Genomic DNA, 21,196 nt, shown 5'->3' with positions numbered 1-21,196 from the left:
TTGATCACACTTAAACAAGCTTGTAAATATAGTTGGTTATGCAAACGTTAAAATGAGTTATGTACTATAGTAAAAGTGTGTATATGTCATAAGATACAGAAACAAAGTTAAAAGTAAGGCAAAGGCTATTTACACTAAGTGTAAAAAGCAACAAAAATCATCTTCTTTGCACTAAGTGCAAATAGCGTTAGATGCTATTTGAACAGCATTTTTATTGAGTTTATTTGGAGTCCCACAGGCACCCTACACCAACCCCTACCCCTAACCCTACCTTACAAAAATTAACCATGATTTTACTTCAGTAACCATAGTATCACCATGGTATTTTTCTAGTAAAATCATAGTAACCACAAAATTAAACATGGTTACTATTAACTACTATTAACAACATGTTACTGTGTTAACACCATGGTTAGTACATCAGAACTAGTTAGTTTCCACCAAAACGCATGGTTACTACAATATTACTACAGTAAAACTATAGTTAATTATATCCGGATCAAATCCTTCTCTCAACTCCCTGACCTTCACTGTGACCAAATCACTGCGAAGAATCTCTTTTATTTATTACTATAAGTAGTATTACAGGAAATATTAAGAGTAGTGACATGGGAAAAAGTATGTCAAGGGGTGGTATTCAAACCCGGATCTCCAGCATGACAACACATACACATACCATCATTACACCCACAGCTACTACAGCTGCACATGGGGGTGCAGTTTGTTGTAAAATCCTGTGTTTCCAACAGACTATTGGAGTGCAAATAGTCACTTAGTTATCCAATCTCTTAATCCACTAAATGTCTAACCCATGTCTCTGCCCCATCGCGAAAAATTCAAATATGCCCACCTTCATTTGATCAGCACTTGACCCCAAATAAGTCTGTTGTGGCTGTCTTGAGTTTGATCTGAGCAGTGGTGGGCGGAGTTAATGTAAATAGCCTCTGCCAACAAGATAGGCATTTTGCACGTAGTGTAAATAGACACTCCGTAAAAGTAAGTGTTTATGAACTGATAATCTGTCATTTTATTTGTGATATGAGTAAAAGGGGATTAAAGTCATTGTTGTTTTAGCGCCTCTTGTGTTCATTCCACCAGGAAATTGCTGTGTTACTTACAAAAGGCAACATAAAAATCATCATGCAAAAATGTAGTTATTGTAACATGATTCTATGACCAGGTTGCGAATGCCACTGGGGGAGAAATCGCCATCGTCAGAGACACTAAAATGGCGACCTAACAAACCAATTGAATTTAACATTCTCTCTCACATAATCTCCTCTCATGATTTCATTGTGGTTAGGGAAAAAGTTACTTTTTAGCTTTTTAATACTTAAGTACATTTTAATGTGAGTACTTTTTTACTTTCACTCAAGTATATTTTTGGCTAGATACTTGGACATTTATTTGAGTAGAATTTTCACTCAGTATCCATACTTTCACTTAAGTATAATTTCTGAGTACTTTTTACACCTCTGTACACATATACACATTATTGACTGAAGTGTTCCACAAAAAATCGATCATAAGGAACCAAAAGATAAAAATCCCATTAGAAATGTTGAGTGAAGGCTTGAATCCCTTGAGTGTGTGTAGAAATGTGTGTATGTTAGCCTATAGTTAGCTGTTATTTTACCATTGGGCATGGAAGTGGTGTGATGTACAGTATAATCAAACAGTGCAGCAGAAATAAAATCACAGACAGATTTTACAGCTGTCCTCAATTCCAGGTTACACACAGTTACTGTATACTCAAATGCACAAACACACACATACGCACATTTGTCCTTTTGGCAGCTTTGATCTAAATGTCATTTTCACGGCATTAAAGGATTAGAACTCCCCATCTGTCTGTTGGAGAGTTTCTCTTTTTGTGTGCATCATCTGCTTCTATATCCATCTCTCTTCTTCTCTGTCTCTTTCTTCTTGAGGGAAATGGGATTTAATGGTTTTATGCCTCTTGTACAAAGAAGCACCATCCCTAGTTCAGCATTAGTGTGAGCTCTGAAGTTCAGGGAGATAGAAGCCTCTATTCTTCTAAGCAGCATCTTCTAATATTCTAAGCAGCATGTAGATATGAAAATGACAATCATCTTACAGTTCTATTCGTTCTGAACATACGTTCCATAAAACCTCATGACATTCTTTTTATTGTGCATTGGGTTTCTATGTAGGGACATTTTGAAATGTCTGTAGTTAATGAATCTGTCATACAGGACTCTTTCTCTTGTGAGGGAATCATTCAGACCCAAATACAGTTCTGTAAAAGAGAGAAATACTCCTTATCCTCTTTGTGTGTGTGTGTGTGTGGGGGGGGGGGTGGGGGGTTTACTAGGACTTTTTTTAGTTTACAAACTGGTAATTACAAGGGGTTTATAAATGTGGTTTATGAGGACATTTATAGTGTCCCCATAATTCAAATCGTTTTAAAAACATACTAAACAATGTTTTTTTTTTTTAAATATAAAAATGCAGAAAGTTTTTTGTGATTGTTAGGTTTAGTGGCAGGGTTAGGGTTAGGGGATAGAATCTATAGTTTGTACAGTATAAAAATAATTATGTCTATGGAGAGTCCTCATAAGGATAGCTGCACCAACGTGTGTGTGTGTGTGTGTGTGTGTGTGTGTGTGTGTGTGTGTGTGTGTGTGTGTGTGTGTGTGTGTGTGTGTGTGTTGGGCACGTGAGTGAGATGTAATAAGGTTGTGAGTTTTATCTTTTCAAGAGGTGTGAAAAAATGGTGGGAACAAGATTATAGTGGATTACAGTGTATTAATGCGTGCTGAGAGAGTGAGAAGATCAATTCTTCTGGGAGTTGGTGGAGATGACGAGGAGGATGAGGGAAAATGAAAGACGGACTGAAGCTGCGCCACTGCTGTTGTTCTACCACACGAGAGCGCGCTTGAGCACACACACTGTTTGCAATATAAACCTCAAAGAATAAATATGTTTAAACCACGCGCAACTGAACGGCATATAGATAATGTATTGTATAGAGAAATATGTACTCATGATAACTGCTCATTTGAGCCCTATTTTACAACACTGGGCGCACGCTGGAGATTTCTGCAAATCAAATAATTTAAGGTAAAAAATATAGGCAAGGGGCACAGAAATTTTAAAATAAAATGTAATAAATTATAATATTCAGTACAAACAGGACTATGTAATACATGTGTATAAATATATAGTCTATATTTTTTTTCCGGTCACACAATGTGCTTACCTTTCTGGGGGTATTGTTACTCCAATTAATTTAGGCATACATATACACTAATATATACACTATATATATATATATATATATATATATATATATATATATATATATATATATATATATATATATATATGAGCCTGTTTATAAGATGTACGAATTTCAATTTCATAACAAAATTAATTTGAACATAAAATTGAATTGAATTGTGCAATGTTTAACAAAATTAAATTCATAAAACGTATTATTTATTTATTTATTTATTTATTTTGGAGTACACAGTTCAATCTTGTGGCATTTTGTTATGAACATAAACATGGACAATTTAAAAGATTTCCTTTATATAAATGTACCATGATATCCATAGGTTCCTCCAAAACACCATAATTAAACATTTGTTATGTGACATGTTGTGTTAAATAAAGCATAAAAAAAAATAAAAAAATAAAAAAATTAAAAAACCCTCCTCGGTTACTAACTGAAATGAACAATTAGCCTACATTATTTAAAGGAGATCCCATATCAATTCAATATGGTTTTACAGTGATAATAACATACGCAAACTTATGAATTCATTATTTCGTTTATAACTGTAATTGTATATTTTATTAATTAAAAAGGGTGGTTATTTTTTATTAAGTTATTAATAAATCTAAAAGGGGTCAAGTTGAGTGGGGTGGAAAGTCCCACAGTCTTTGTCCTCTCTGGAATGGGAATCCGTGTATTTAACGGATATGACGGCGTGGGCCGGTCCCGTACTTGCGCGTGACTGAGCTACAGCAGTTCTTACGCGAGCGCGCACTTAACTCTGTGCAGTGTCATTTACGCATTACTCTCATAGTCCCATTCACAGCGAAGCTGGAGTTTATCAGGAGATCCCGGCGATTCATTCAGTCGCTTCTTTCTCTCATTCTCTCTCTCCGGTGACCGTTTACCGAAAATTGCAGGGTATGTGTGACTGCTGGATTCGCCTCTTCTGTGAGTATACACTCGTCTCTCTCTCTCTCTCTCTCCCTCTCTCCTCTCTCTCTCTCTCTCTCTCTCTCTCTCTCTCTCTCTCTCTCTCTCTCTCTCTCTCTGGAGCTTACTCACCGGTTGTGCAATGAACGAGTCAACATTTATAAGATGTGAATATGCACATATGGATTCAGTATTTAAAGGACTAATTAAAAGAAGATGAGCCAAACTGTCTTGCTGGTTCTGTTGTGTGTGTGTGTGTGTGTGTGTGTGTGAGAGAGAGAGAGAGAGAGAGAGAGAGAGAGCGAGCGAGAGAGAGAGAGAGATCTGATCTCTGTCCAACATCAGTCTATTTTGGTAACTCATAGGCTGTATGATATTAGGGAGCAGGTGCATCAGACAAGCCACAAACTTACATACATAGACAAAGAATATTTGTGTTTTTGTGCTTTGTTTTACATTTTTGTGTGTGCTTCTTTGACATTTGTTAGGACCAGTGGAAATGATCCCAAAAAGTTTCTGCATGCACTGTAAAAAAAAAAAAAAATCCTGTTAAATTTCTGGTAAAAAAAAAAACTGTCAGCTGGTGTTGCCAGAAATTCACTGTAAAAAATACGGTAACCACGCTTCAGGCTTTATGGGATGTAATTTTGATGCCTGTATATTTTACAGTGCATTATTGTTTATATTATTAAATGATACAAATTAATACTTTAACCATCTGAAACTGTAAAAATCTGCTTTACACTTTATAATGTATTGTTACTCACCGTAGTATAAAAGTACACGTACTCTTGTTAAACATAATATAAATTTTTACCTTTAATTATACGGTAAAATCATACTTTTTACATGTAAAAATTGTAATTTTTACAACATTGCACTGTAAATTTACATGTATTGTCTTTTTAAATATATTATAATTTTTTACTCTATATTTTAAGGTAATTGTCCGTTTACCAATTAACATTTTTTACACTGTGGTTGGCAACAAAATATTGATGCAAATAAATTATTTTTAGAATATTTATTAAGTTTTAGAGGCTGCAGTCTTCTGGAAGAGAGTAGGGATGATGTCATTGAGTTATTATTCAGTAGACTTCTTGTCTCAACTCACTCTCATTCTCCTTTGTTTTGTTTGAGTTATTAACTGTTTTCTATTCATGATATTTATGCATGATTTGTATTGTTTTGTCACAGAGAGTAAGTTGTAGTCTTTCACCATGATTACACTGGAACAGACCAGAGGTCACTGTGACATCATAAAGACAGTAGAATCTCATTTTGATGTCAACTGATCTTAAAGGGGAGATTGTGTAATAAAAGAACTGTGAATGTGCTGACTTATAATTTCAAAGATGGCAGTGATGATGTCATAAACAAGCCCTGGAGTGAAGCAGATCAATACAGAAATTCATTCAGACATTACATCTAAATATCATATTGATTTTCTCATTTTAACACAGAACCAGATGACTTTAATATTGATCCAAAAAGGCAAAAATTGCTGACAGTTGTTATTAACTTCCTTTTCAATTATAAGAGCCAATCTAATTTTAAACCCCAGCCAGTGTATTTACGTTGTGGCTTTTCTTTTCTGCATAGTGCAAGAACATATCATAGTCATATGCTTATTATAATATTTATTTTGTGATGCAATTATTTTAACTGAACTCGTCCTATCCTTACTAATTAAAAAGGGCAGTTTGTAGAATTAGTACAAGTGCAGTTAAACACTAGAGGGCAGTATAATACAAAGAGAAAGTGGAGAAAAAACATCAAATACTTCTGCTTAAACCAGAATATACTGAGTGAAGTGTGCAATGCAACTGTCACATTTCCTGCAACCTCATTCACAACCTCATTCACAGGTGTCATTATGTAAAGTCATAAGTGATGTGAAAGCTTACCCAATGCTATGGAATAGTTCACCTAAAAATGAACATTCTGTCATTTACTCACCTTCATGTTGTTCCAAACCTATATGTCATTTTCTTTTCTTTTCTTTTTCCATATGATACAAATGGAGATGTTATACAGAAGATTCGGGCCTCAGTCACCAGGGCCATAACAACCATAGTCATTGAGGGGGACATGTCCAATATTCATAGTAATGGTCTATTGATATTGTTTTTTCCATGGTTGATTATGAAATTATAACACTGGTCCCCCCCCCAATCCTGAATATGTGGTTACAACCTTGTCAGTCAATATTCTCTGTCATTGCATCTTTTTTCCATACAATTAACATAAGTGGTGGCTGAGGCTAACATCTGCCTCCTTTTGTGTTCCACGGTGGAAAGAATGTTATACAGGTTTGGAACAACATGAGGGTGAGTAAATGATGACAAAATGATGACAGTTGTAGTTTTTGGGTGGACTACCCCTTCAATGATTTCTTGATTGAAGTTCAGCTTTGAGAAAATGAGCACCAGTATATCTATGTGTGGCTACAGGACCGCCCATTTCTGCAGACATCACAAATCACTCAGTGAGACATTTCAGTTAAACAGTCTCTCTACTTTTCTTCCTCTCATTCACCATCTTTCTCCGCCGCACAGATAATCATTTCCTTTCAGGCACTCCCCCCACTCACCATGAAAGGTGCTGTCCTGATTTATACTTAAACATCATGTCTCAAAGCTCTAAGATTTATACAATTTCCTCTTCCTCCCCGGAGTTAATCAGCCTGAGTAAGCATACGTGTTTGTATGAGACAAGAAAAAGAGCGTCAGTGCAAATGAGACAGAATGAAAAGAAAATGTGCTGTCTGAAACACTCTACCAGTGTGGGCATGCAGAAAAATACACAAACACACAGCCGAGGTATTATTTTAGACTGACATCTATAATCTCCTAGCTTTCATGTGAATCCATCCTGTAAATGTATGACCTCAAGTTTACCTTTTGATAGGTATTATACAGAGGAGGTGATCTATTGCATTTCTGTCTCAGTTTTACACACACATATCTCCTCTTTAAACTCACTAAAATACCCCCTGAAATACTTTATATACCAATGTATGCCAATATTAGGCTAGCAGTTTTCAGAAGTAGATAATGTAATTTCACTATTATACAGTATTTCTGTTATTGCTCTTGGTTGAACAAGCAAAAACACTCATTATAAATGTCAGCCTAAATTGTTGGCCAAAACAATGTTTTAATATTTTTGTACATTATCTTTACATTTTTGATGTTAATGAATCATGTTGTGCTTCATTGCTTTTAGTCCTTTTAATGGAGGTGTAGATTTAAAGGGAGGCATAGATTTTATTTTGATAGTTGTGACGGTGAACAGTTATCTATCTGTTATCTATCTGTTTGACTGTACAGTTTATATTTTTACTGTACGGTTTACATGAAATATATATTTTTATATGTGATTTTGGAAAAAGAAAAACATAAATCTAGAATATATTATTCTATATTCTATATATACACTATTATATATTAAATATAATTAATTACTGTGTAATACAAATATAATACAATTAAATATATTGGTTATCGGCTGAGCCATAAAAATCATTAAATATCGGCCAAAATTTATAAATCAGTGTATCCCTAGTATTTATTTATTCCTAAAATGTGATGTTATTCCAGTGTTAGGAAGACATTTTTTATTTCCACTGATTTCTATCCTATAGGTGGCGATAAATCACAATTAATCATTCTGCCACACTCTGAAGTCTTCTCACCATCTGAATGTTTCTGTTGACTTGCTAAATCTGGTGGAATGTGGTCTGTCATTGTAGATTGTAACAATGAAAATTGCTTGTCATAATGTCCATTATCTCTTCATTATCCGATTTAAGGGGCTTTTTAGTTTTACAAAGGCACATTGACTTCTAGAAAACCATTTCAGAAACTAGTTCTTCTCTATCCGAATCTGACTTTAGAGAGTGCTTCTGAGTTCTCTCTTCTGACTGTTTGATGACTGTGCACTTTACGTAATTACAACTTAACGGCCTCTCTTTGAGAATCACTGTGCTTTGATTCAGGCCACAGAGAGGAATGCGGCTGCTAACATGATCCAGTTGCACTGCCTACCACAGGAAAAACAGGAGGAAACCTCTCTCCTCTCCTCTCCTCTCCTCTGTGTGTGTGTGTGTGTGTGTGTGTGTGTGTGTTTGTGTGTGTGTGTGTGTGTGTGAGTGTGTGTGTGTGTGTGAGTGTGCGTGTGTGTGTGTGTGTGTCAGAGTATGTTGAATGGTTTAGGTTTTCACTTCAAGGGTGGGGCAAACCTTAATTACAGACCATCTCTTCTCTTCCAGAAAGGGTCCTCTGCATGTGTGCGTATGTGTGTGTTTGCCCCTAAAGGTTTTGGGAGGGTCCTTTTATGGCATATATCTCTTCAGTACAGAAGTCTCAAAACATGCATTTATAAAAAGCCAAAAATTACAACATCCCACTCAGATTGAGAGTATACGTGTTGATGGGAAGAGGTGTGTGTGTGTGTTTGTGTGTGTGTGTGTGTGTGTGCGTACTTTAGTAGTTTAGGAAGTCTTTTGTAACACAATGCAGTGCATTCCTGCACTCCTGCTGGGCTCCTCGTTTGTTCTTTGCATTCTTGCCCACTCACCCCCAACCCCCTTTATGTGTGTATGTCGGGGGTCTCTCAAGTCTCCTAAACACCACTTTACTCTTGGTATATACCAGAACCAGCTCCAAATAGCTCTGCACAAAACTTCAGGCACACACTCCTCCACCACAAACCACCCGGTCCTTTCCCCACACCCCTCGCACAGGATACCAGAGGTCAGAGGTCAAACCTGGAGACACAAAGCATAAAGGGAATGAGCCAGAGAGGGGTACATGGGGAGAGGCAGAGAGAAACAGAGAAGGAAAGAGAGATAGGTGAGTTGCGGGTAATTATCAAGGTGAATAGTCAGGAAAGTTGGTTAGATTGAAATCAGTACTGCTGCTTAGATGGCAATACAATTTGTCATTCATTCATAGTTTGTCTCATGAGTTGTGAGTTGGGTGTGCTGCATATAGTTGGGGCATGAACTCTTGACCACATTCCTTTGTATTTAGATGTAAATGTATGAGTGTCAGGATCTGACCTCTCAAGATGTACGAGATCTCGACCCGGAGACTTTCAAATAGATGCGCAAACACCCAGAAAGTTTATACTTGTGTTAGCTGGAGAGTCTCTGTTGCATTGTCTTGTAAGGTATGTTTGTGGGTTTACTTTGCTCTACTTTGAGGACAAAGTTGTCCCCAGAAGTTAGTTAAAGGGTTAGTTCACCCAAAAATAAAAATTCTCTCAACATTTACTCACTGTCGTGCCATCCAAGATTTGTATGACTTTCTTTCTTCAGCAGAACTCAAATTAAGATTTTTAGAAGAATATTTCAGCTCTGTAGGTCCATACAATGCAAGTGAATGGGTGTCAAAATTTGGAAGCTCCAAAATCCATATAAGGGCAACATAAAAGTTCTCCAGACGACTCTGGTAGTTAAATCCATATCTTTAGAAGCTATATGTTAGGTGTGAGTGAGAAACAGATCAATAGTTAAGTCTTTTTTTTACTATAAATTCTCCTTGCTCAGTCAATCTCTACTTCACGTTCGCATTCTTCTTCTTGTGTTTTTGGTGATTCACATTCTTCATGCATATCACCCCCTACTGGGCAGGGAGGAGGATTTATGATTTAAAAAAATGACTTAAAAATGTATCATGAGATAATTTTTATTTTTGGGTAAAAATATGTATTTTAATGTAACAAAATCTCCCTTTGGCGACATCCGGGTAAGTCTTCAAAGGTAAAAATTATTCTTAAAAGTTTCTTTTAGGGTTAGAGTTAAGCCCAAAGTATACTTAGGTTTTCCGTGTGCTGCTACATCTTGTGAACAGTGCGCATGACGCAAATGTAGTCAACTTTTCACCTACAGCCCAGTTTTTCTAGACACACATACAGTAAGTGTTTTTGTGTGTCATCTGAGCATGCACCTGCCACTGACTGTACTAAAGAGTATCTCAAAGCAGCTGTAGTGTGCATGCATCAAATGCATCTGTATGAGCTCTCGGAAAAATGTGTATACTTAGAAAAGCTAGAGTGCTAGTTTATTCTGTAATAATTGTAATCAGTTTGTTCTCATTTAGAGAGCATTTAGTGTCATTTCTAGAAGAGAACAATGCAGTATGCTACTACCTTATGTACTATCAGACAAACACACACACACCCAGTGACCCGTCAGACACAGATGTGTAATCACACTGGTATGAAGACAGTCTCAGTGAAACACAGGGGGTGTAAAGGGCTTGGCTGAGCTTTGAAGGGAGGTAATTTGAGTCAGGTGTTTGAGTTTATTTAAGTAGAATATTAAACCTATGTCAAGGTAAAAGTGTCTAGCAATCTCTTTTATGTGTGTCTTTGTCATTCCTAGTTTGCAGTGATTGTGTTTTTGTGCTTGTTTGTGTGTGTTCTCACTTTGGCTGGTGTCAGGAATGCTCTGACAGGAACTAAAGCAAATGGGTCGCTAAACTAATCTCATCCTCTTTAACTCTCTTTCTCTCCCTCTCTCTCTCTCTGTCATTCATCTCTGCCTCTCTCATCTCCTCCTGGAGGGCATGTCTGTCTTGAAAGACTATAGAGAATGAAAGATTTTCACCACTTAAGTTAAGATCTTGGACCCCTGAAGATACTTTAACATTTTAATTTCAACTCCCACTACTTCTGAAGGATAAAGATAATTCAAGTTTCAAGGGTTGTACCCAACCTCTTTCTATTTATTTATTTATATTTTAGGATTAACTTAAAGTTTCAAAGTTTGTAACCTGCATTCTAAATAAAGGCATCCTGTTTTGTTGTTGTTATTTTTGTTGTTTTATTCTGAAAGAATGCAACCTATTTTTTATTTTATTTATGTGTTTATTTATTGACTATTGAGAAAGAAAGGAATTCATCACTTAATTTAAGATCTTGGACCCCTGCTGATTCCATTTTAATCTTAACTCTGAAGGATGAAGTGAATAAATATTTCAAGGTTCGTACCCAACCAATTTTATTTTATTTATTTATTTTATTTATAATCAGACACCTCACTCGTGAATGAACTGTCATAACCTGTATGGTCTGTGTTGCTCTGCATTGTGATTATGACACTTCATTTGTCAACTGTCGACCACTTGCTTGTGCATGCGCCTGTGTGTTTGAGAGCAAGCGTGCATGGGTGTGTATTGTCACTGATTGACTGTGGCGGGGAAACTGGCCATGTGTATGTCTGAACTTAGGACAAGGGAAAGTAGGTCACATTCATTGTTAGTAAACACATGCACTCACAAGTTTACAGTGAGCAGTTATGACTGCTGATCGCTGAATTATCTACCTACTGTCACAGTCTGTATTTTCTAATAAACAGACAATTTATTTTATACACTCAACACTTAGCTTAAGTGTCATATCTTGGCATATCTTAAAATATTAAATATTAGCTGCCCTGGTGGTCCATTTTTATAAGGGGCACACACACACAAACACACACACACACACACATGCTGTTTTGCTGAAAGGCCATGCATTTTATGTTCTTCTCTGTTTCCACGGCTACACTATCACAAAGGACTCCTGCTTGCTGTGGATAGAGAGAGAGGGATGGAGGGAAAGCAAGAGCAATGGTGACCATCCCCTTTCTAAACACACGGCAGCTGGGCCGAACTGTCAGTCTGTACCCTGGCCTCCTTCCACACACACAAAAATATGCTGCTGCCCCTCCTCTGTGTTTATAGCACTTTGTGTGTTTGTGTTGTTCTGATAATTCCCCTGGCATCTACTAGAGGGAGCCCAAATAACCTGTTTGAATTTGTCTTTTTTCAAAGTAAAAAAAACAACAACAAAAAAGCACAAAAACGAATGTGTTTATTTAGCAATCTTTATTGGGACATACCATAGATGTCTATTGTTTTTTATATAAAGCTGTTTATAATTATTTCAGACAAACACTACTCTAACCCTTTGGGAATTGTATTTATATATTTATTAACAATCATGATTTTAATGTAAATTTTGGACCAATGGACAATGGACCTCTCTTCAATCTCCCAGAATGCAATATTAATGGCAGCAAACAATTATATTTAATGGAATGTTCTAATGACAGCATTTCTAGCGTAATGTTTGTTTACCATGGAAAACAATGTTGACTTATCCTTAGTTTATTTAAAAGATAAGCAAAAGTTTTAGTTACAGCACTAACAATAGAAGTGGATGGGGCCAGTCCATAAATGTTAAAGGGATTGTTCACCCAAAAATGAAAATTCTGTCATTATTTACTCACCCTCATGCCATCCTAGATGTGTATGGTTTTCTTTCTTCAGCAGAACACAAACAAAGATTTTCAAAACATTATCTTAGCTCTGTAGGTCCACACAATGCTCCAATAATCACATAAAGGAAACACAAAAGTAATCCATATGACTCCAGTGGTTAAATCCATATCTTCAGAAGTAATATGTGTGGGTGAAAAACAGAACAAAATGTAAGTCTTTTTTTTACTCTAAATCTCCACTTTCACTTTTACATCTGAAAGTCACATGTGGTGCCTGTTTAGTTTCACTTTCATATCTGAAAGTGAAAGTTAAAGTGGAGATTAAAAAAGGCCTTAAATTTTGATCTGTTTCTCACCCATACCTATTACATCACTTCTGAAGAAATGTTTGCTTTTTGTGATTTTTGGAGCTATAAAGGTCTGATCACCATTCAGTTCGCATTGTATGAACCTACAGAGCTGAGATATTCTTCTAAAAATCTTCATTTGTGTTCTGCTGAAGAAAGAAAATCATACACATCTGGGATAGCATGAGGGTTAATGATAAGAGAATTTTCATTTTTGGGTGAACTATCCCTTTAAAATACACACTGTGTCAAATGTAAAGCCACAGTATGTAATCATTATGCATGCTAAAGCTGAAGTATGTACATTTGTCTGTGTTAAAAGTGTTAAAATAAGTGTTAAAATACCTCATATTCCAGCTTAATATGTATTCAGAAAACTGTTTTGAAAACATTGTTTATTTTATTTATTCATTTATTTTTGTTTTTTATTTCCATTTGGTGGCGCTAGTGGCACAGAATTTACATACTTTAATATGATTTAATTGTTCCTGTACTACATTAATTTAATGTGCTTGTTGTGAGGATTACAGACCAGCTTTGCTGGTGTTACGTCATCATACCAACGAAGTTGTAATACTGGATATAACTTGATATGGATGTGTGTATGCTTCTATTTACTGGATATACGCACATACATGCAAGGATAGTAAGTGATTTTATTTCAATGAAATCATATTAACATATACCGTAAAATGATTACGTCTTGTGGCTATACTTTTTGAAAATTGTGTATTTATTGTTTATAGAGTGGCCCCATTCACTTCCATTTTAAGTGCCTTACTGTAACCACAATTTGTGTGTGTGTGTGTGTGTGTGTGTGTTTTTAATAAACAAGGGACAAGTCAAAATAATTTTTTGTGGTATTCAATGTTATGCCACAAATACTGGTGATTAAGCTTAACTTGTATTGAATCTGGAACATTCCTTTAAGAATTACAGTAGTTTAATGTGTGAAGCATTATTTGTTTTATTTATGAGTCATTTTTCCAAAAGAGAACATCCCTGAATGTCCTAGGGAGGTTTAGTCAGATTTAGCACAATTCTAAAGACAATTTTCCCCAAAGTACAGATAAGTAATCCCCCCACCACACACGCACACAACACTCTCTCCCATTGGTCTCCTCTGTGTCCAGCGATCAGCATGCCCAGAGGTGCTTTCAATCTCCTCTCCTAATGAAGCATGAGGCTGAAAGGGGTGTTTCTTCAGGCAGGGGCAAAAAAAAGGGATGAATGGATGATAGAGGGTGGTAGTGAAGGAGTGGAGGGGGCTGAGCAGGGGCCGTCTTTGATACAGCACTGGCCCGGGCAGGGGGTAGTGTGTTTTTAGGCAGGAGATTCACCATTCACACTCTTCTGTCGGCCACTCGTTTGAAGCTCCTCACAAAGAGGAGTTTGTTGGCTGGGGGCCAAATCAGGGTTTTGTCATTCACAGACTCCCTCTCTCCCCTACTCTTCTCCTCCTCTTTAACTTCTCCCTCATTCTTGTGCTCTTTTCAAATCAGAAATGCTTTAGCGTCCAACAATGCAGTCAATTAATGTTCAACCAACAGGCTGAATTTCGGTATAACTGCAAAACCATGATGCCACAAATCTAGCGCATGTTTGCAGCATAGGCAACTTTTATGGTGAAAATGAGAGTGTTTTTTTCTTTCTTTCTTTCTTTTGCATCACTCACTTTCATTGTAGATGTGGTGTAAGATTTCAGGACACAGTAAGGTTAATTGATGTGTGTGATTTGTTGAAGTTTCTGTCCCAGCTGAATATGCATGGAGAACTATGAGTAAGCTATTCATGTGTTGGTTTCACAGAAAAGTGTAAACACTGTAACGCTACCAAAACATTGCTATGTTTGTTTAAGCATCCTGACCAACCTGACACTGCAACATTGGCTCAGCCAATGGTGTGAGTTTGGGACCAGACTATCTGTCTGTCCGACCAATGACAGATGTGGAAAACCAATTTAAAAACAATTGTTATTTTTGCAATTCCTTTTAGTGTCACTGGTAGAAATTACACACTTCACCTTTAACTCAGTAGTAATCAGATCGCTGTGTTAAAAACGGCAGATGTTAGACTGACTGTGCTGTTGAAAGAAAGCTGGACTAGAAAGTTTTGGGCAGTTTTTCTTTCTCCGTTCCTGCCAGGTGGAGTCAGGAATTCTTTATCACACTCCACTTCCCAAATGTTGGATAAACATGATGGCCTTGAGTGTGTGTGTTTGAGTGTGTGTGTGTGTGTGGTTTTGGAGGCGTGACGCTTCCATGATCCAAACATCAAAGTGTATCCGTGGAAACTGTGAGGTAGTCCATAAAGCTGTTAACATGGCATGACTTGTTTTTATACCCTGTCTTTTTTAATGTACTTTGTGTGTTTAAGTAAAAAGAAGTTAGTTTGGGATATACTGTATATTCTACATATCTGGTGTTAAAGAGTAACCTATATCATACTGTGGTGGCCCATGTTGTAAAAACACTATGTTTGAGCTTGCCTGAGACGTCCAGCCTTTGAAAAGACTTTGGCAAACTGACTTACTCTTCACTTTGTGGAGTCCAGACAACCCATTGACCTTTCTGGCATTCCTTTGTGTGGAGGGGGTATCTCTGTGTATGCTTCTATTAGCAGATATGTTTTTATTTTTATTTTTTTATTACAAAGTTATACAAATATATCTTTGAACTTTTGGAGCTGACTGTGAATATCTCTCTCTCTTAATATGTATATATATATATATATATATATATACAGTTGAAGTCAGAAGTTTACATACACTTAGGTTGAAGTCATTAAAGCAAATTTTTTTAACCACTCCACTGATTTAATATTAGCAAACTATAGTTTTGGCAAGTCGTTTAGGACGTTGTGCATGACATGAGTAATTTTACCAACAACTCCGCAAGGCGAGCAGTACTGCCAACAACTCTAGGCGGTTGATGTGCCAACGCAGATATGGGCCAGTCCAAGAGCCGGCGGCTGTGTGCCCGTTGCAGGCATCTCTTGGAGGCGTCTGTTGTAACCACGACGCGCCTGGAGACCTGCTCTAGGGGAACCCCTACCCGTAGAAATGCCAGGTCGGTCCAAGGGCTGAAGAGGCGGCGACAGACCGGTGTGATGGTCACACGATGTGTCCCGCGGTGCCATGCCCATCTCGGGACTCGAGTCCGAAGCCAGTGCTGAAGTGGTCTCATATGCATCAACCTGAGCGGTGTGACCGCTGCTGACGATGCCATATGCCCCAGGAGCCTCTGAAAGTGTTTCAGTGGAACCGCTGTTCTCCATCTGAACACCTTCAGACAGTTCAGCACCGACTGTGCACGCTCGTTCGTGAGGCGCGCTGTCATCGAGACTGAATCCAGCTCCAGACCAAGAAAAGCGATGCTCTGAACTGGGGAGGCATCTGCTTCAAGCGATGGGCTGCACACCAGGGCCGGGTCACAGGGGCGTGCTGCGGCGGAGCCGGAGATGTTGCTGCAGGGAGACACCCTTGGCGATGAGCAGACGGGGTGCGGGATCTTAAGCCGCGCCGGGGCAGGATGTGCTTTATAGCCTCCGTCTACTTCTTCACCATCGAGAACTGCTGAAAAAGTCCTCGACGGTGTCGCCAAACAGGCCAACCTGGGAGATGGGGGCTTCAAGGAACCGTGCCTTGTCGGCCTCTCGCATCTCTACCAAGTTGAGCCAGAAGTGGCGCTCCTGGACCACGAGAGTGGACATCGCCTGCCCAAGAGACCGTGCTGTGACCTTCGTCGCCCGGAGAGCGAGGTCGGTCGCCGAGCACAGTTCCTGCATCAATCCTGGGTCAGAACCACCCTCGTGCAGTTCTTTTAGCGCCTTGGCTTGGTGTACTTTCAGGAGAGCCATGGCATGGAGAGCGGAGGTGGCTTGTCCAGCGGCACCATAGGCCTTAGCTGTCAGAGAAGACATAAACCTACAGGCCTTGGATGGGAGCTTCGGGAGCCTTTTCCACCTGGGGGATCACTGAATACCCCCTGGCCGCTCCACCATCAAAGGTGGCGAGAGCGGGGGAGCTGAAAAATCCGGACCGGGTAGTAAAAGGTGCCTCCCACGACCTTGTCAGCCCCTCATGCACTTACGGGAAGAAAGGAACGGGGGCAGGGCGCGTCTGTGAGCGGCGCCCCGAGCCCAGGAATCAATCGTCGAGCTGTGAGGGTTCAGGGGAGAGTGGAGGGTTCCACTCTAGCCCGACGCTTGCGGCCACCCGGGAAAGCATGTCCGTAATTTCCGCGTCGGCCTGAGACTGGGTGACTGTGCCGGAAGGAGGAAGCCCAGCCGAAGCCTCAGCGTCAGACCGGACGAGCCCAATCTCCACAAATTGAGGTCCACAAATCGCCCCCAGTGCTAACCGGCACGGCCTCATACCCGTAGGTAGAAGGACCGAAGCGGGGAGCTGCTGGGGTGGCTTGCTTTCTTATGAATGCAAGCCGCGACTGCAATGTTTCCATGGTCATGTTCTCGCAATGAGGACATGATCCATCCACGAACGACGTCTCCACCAATGATGAAGCCGCTGAAATGTGCCGTCAAATCCAGCAGTCTTTAGCGAGGTGAGTTTTTTTTTTTTCTAGAGGAATTGTATTCAGTACACTGAATGCAACCGCTCGGCTCCAAAGAGAAAATCTGAATGAGTGGTTGCATACCAGCTCCTTTTATATCCGTATGTCCGGGTGAGTGGCATGCAAATTCCACTCGCCAATTTTCATTGGCCTTTTTTCAAAAGATCAGAGGTGTTTCGGGCTCCCAAGAGTGACCCCTAGTGTTACTACATCGACACAACGCCAAGTGAGTGACAGATAGGGAACATTAATTATATCCACACAATGCCTCAGATGAGAAAATGACAATGTATGACAGCCATTTAAATGTTTTTTTTCCCTTCCTTTTTCTTTTTTTTTTTAACCGCAGGACACCATAAACTGTTAAATCTCTATTCTGATACAGACTTTCTCGATCTCATGATAAATACATAATCACTACGACACACACCATTCCCGGGTTTGGCTCTGCCTTTTGTTCACACAGACACGTTCTGGGATTGATCCTGGCACTGTTACAAGGGTCTGATCCCGGGACCAAATTTTCTGGCATTCCGGCAGTGGCTTGCATTCACACAGAAGGCTCCCTGTCATTGATCTCAGCAATATCTCGGGATCAGAGCCCAGTGTGAATTAGGTTTTACAGTAGCGTGTGATAAGAGTTAAAAAGCCAGATTGTTTTTAGTTTGAAAAAACACATCTGACTGTGCTTTAAAGGGCTTCAGGTGGTGGATGTTTTGGGCTATTTGACCTGTGGTTTGCCTATTGTCACAAAGAGAGAGAGAGAGAGAGAGAGAGAGAGAGAGAGAGAGAGAGAGAGAGAGAGAGAGAGATAGCAGTGTGTAATGGCTTTAGAAGAAAACCGCATGACTGGGTGGGTCAGAGAACACACAAATACAACTTTGACACATGACACAAGCTTATACACACAGGTGAGAACAAGCATACACAGATCCACACAAAGTGCACGGCTGGGTTGGTGTAATAGTTTAAAGAGAAAGCCTGGCCTACTTTCCCAATGCACTGTGACCCAGTTTATAGATACACATACACAGTCATCACAGACCTGTTCCACATCCTTTCTGTGCTGTGTATGTGAGAGAGAGAGACATTCAGAGCTGTTAAAAGACACCAATATGATCTTCTTACAGAGATATAATCTAAAACAGATGGGTTTTGGCACACACAAACACACTCTCACATACACTCAAAGGTCATAAAGGAAAAAGAGAGATGTTCCGATCTAATCCTTTCCCTTTGTGTGTTCAGAAGTAATATGTGTGAGTGTGTGTGTCTGGGCCTGCTCTAACCTGCTCCTGCCAAAGCAGGAAATGAGGGAGCTGTAAGAAAATGGACTGCCACTTAGTGTCTGTGCACTCACACACTCACTCACACACACACATATGTACACACCCACACACATATTTACACACGATGTTTAGTCTTCCCCAGCAGCTGTGCTATTATAAGAAACATAGGCAGGAAGAACACAGAGAGCAGAAATAGATGGATGACTTTGGGACAGTCATGCCAAACTCTTGTTGTTGTTTTACTCTACAATACTTCACACACTCTACAAAAAAAAAAAAAAAAAAAAAAAACCTTGATTCTGTTCTGCTTTGTGGCACCCTGCAATACTCTAGAATAACTCTGATTACAAAACTCTGCTCTACTTTTTTCTGTACTCCACTCTAATCACATCAAGTCTATAATATTCTAATCTACTTTATTGTTCTGTGTTCAACTATATTCTAATCTAATCAACTCAATTTTTCCCAACTCTGTTCTGTCTAATCTGTCGTTTTACTTCACTCTATTTGACTTTACACAAGTCAACTCTATTCTATCTGTCCTGTTCTACTATATTGTATTCTACAGAACACTACTCTGTTTAACTATATTCTATTCTAGTCAACTCTGTTCTGCCCAACTTTATTCTGTCTACTGTTTTATTTCACTCTATATCGTCCACCTTTGTTCTAACTCTATTCTGCACTATTCAAATCTATTTAAATCTATTCTACAAGTCAGATCTTTTCTATCTACTTTGTTCTACTCTTTTGTATTCTCTTGAACTCTGTTCTACTTTAGTCAACTCTGTTCAACCCAAGTTAATTCTGTCTACTCTGTTTTACTTCTCTCTATTCTAACCAACTCTGTTTGATTGTATTAAATTCTACCCAAATCTATAATACTCTGCACAGGTCAACTTTGTTCTGTCTACTCTGTTCTACTCTTTTACATTCTACTGAATTCTGTTCTACTTTAGTCAACTCTATTCAGCCCAACTCTATTCTACTCTATTCAGTTCAACTCAAATCTAGTCTACTCTACACAAATCAGTTCCATTTTATCTTTTCTGTTCTAGTCTAACGTATTCTACTGAACTCTGATCAGTTCTATTCTACTCTAGTCAACTCTATTCTACCCGACTATTTTAACTGTATTCTACTCAACCTTATTCTATTATATTACATTATACTCAAATCTATTCTACTCTACACAAGTCAGCTCTGTTCTATCTACTCTGTTCTACTCTATCATATTCTACATAACTCTACTCAACTCTTTTCTACTATAGTTATCTCTATTCTTTCCAGTTCTTTTCTGTCTGCTGTTTAACTTCACTCTATTCTACCCAACTTTATTCTAACTTTATTCTAATCTATTAAATTCTATACAAATATATTCTACTCTACACAAGTCATCTCAATTTGATCTGCTCTGTTCTACTTAGAATTGTATTCTACTGAACTCTGATGACTTTAATAACAACTCAACTCTACTAACTTTAAATTACTTGTTTCTTTTGCTTTTTCACATCACACACAATGTACATTTTGTCTTGGTTTATTCTTGATCTGTTAAAATAATCTTACCACATAATTTTCTCTTATATTGAGGAATGCACTAATTTGTTTTGCAACCCTTAGTAACCTATCACTTTCTCCTACCCCGCAGTATCATCATGTATCACCACTTACAAGAAAACTCCGCCCCCGGTCCCACCCAGGTCAACACCCACCAGGCCATACATCTCCATAACAGCCCAGAGTAGCACAGAATCAGCCCAGGATGCCTACAATGAGCTAACTGGCTCAGGCCCTCCTAACCGGGCCTTAGCAGCGGCCCAGTCTGGCCTCAGCAACTCCACAGAGAGCATCGATAGCATGAAGGCTCTGACGGCAGCCATTGAGGCAGCAAATGCTCAAGTCCACGGCCCAGCCAGCCAACATGTGACCAACAGCACTATCACCATCACCACAGCGACCGCTACTGCTAGTGTAACACACATCTCACAGGACGCTAAGAGAGACGCCCTAAGGAAGTGCCTGTCCATTGGGATACAGGTTGGCCACCCACACACGCATACTCTCATATATCCCACATCTGTGTCTGCCTAGAGGGTAACAGAATATTTTCACATAAACCATACCAAAGTAACAAAGACAACAACAAACACTGATAATTATGTGAACTTTATTAAAGTTTTGTCTTCTTTGAATGAAAGAAGTAAACAACACTCACTATACACACACACGTGAATACTGTATATGTATATACATATATGTACAGTATGTATATATGTATGCACAGTATATATACTGTAAAAATATATTAACTGTTGCTCAAAGCCTAGTGAGCTGCCTTCCTAGACAGAATTTTTGGCATAGGTGTATTTGGAATGTTCTAGGAATGTCCCTATGATGCCCAAAATGTTGTCTAGGTTTGCAGCATACTAGGTTTTAAAACAGAATATTGTCAGAGTATTGAGTGTGCGTCAATGTAGTTTTTCTTGTGATGACCGTAAATGTTGTCTTTGTAGGCAACACACTAGATTTTGAGACACAAC

At 38.7% G+C, this 21,196-nt stretch overlaps 1 protein-coding gene across 4 annotated transcripts in view; it reads left to right on the top strand.

Annotated features, from left to right (window-relative positions):
- The window catches only part of LOC127434196 (disks large-associated protein 1-like), a 180,091-nt gene that overhangs the window by 140,321 nt on the left and 18,574 nt on the right, over positions 1-21,196 (top strand). For all 4 annotated transcript variants that reach the window (XM_051686764.1, XM_051686762.1, XM_051686763.1 and 1 more), the window contains one exon: positions 20,305-20,693. In XM_051686764.1, the coding sequence (XP_051542724.1) occupies positions 20,305-20,693 (389 nt within the window). The remainder of the gene's footprint in view (positions 1-20,304; positions 20,694-21,196) is intronic.

This window comes from Myxocyprinus asiaticus, chromosome 44, assembly GCF_019703515.2.
Source record: "Myxocyprinus asiaticus isolate MX2 ecotype Aquarium Trade chromosome 44, UBuf_Myxa_2, whole genome shotgun sequence".
Lineage (NCBI taxonomy): Eukaryota > Metazoa > Chordata > Actinopteri > Cypriniformes > Catostomidae > Myxocyprinus > Myxocyprinus asiaticus.
Note: the sequence above shows the minus strand (reverse complement) of the source record. Positions and strands in the feature narration are given on the sequence as shown.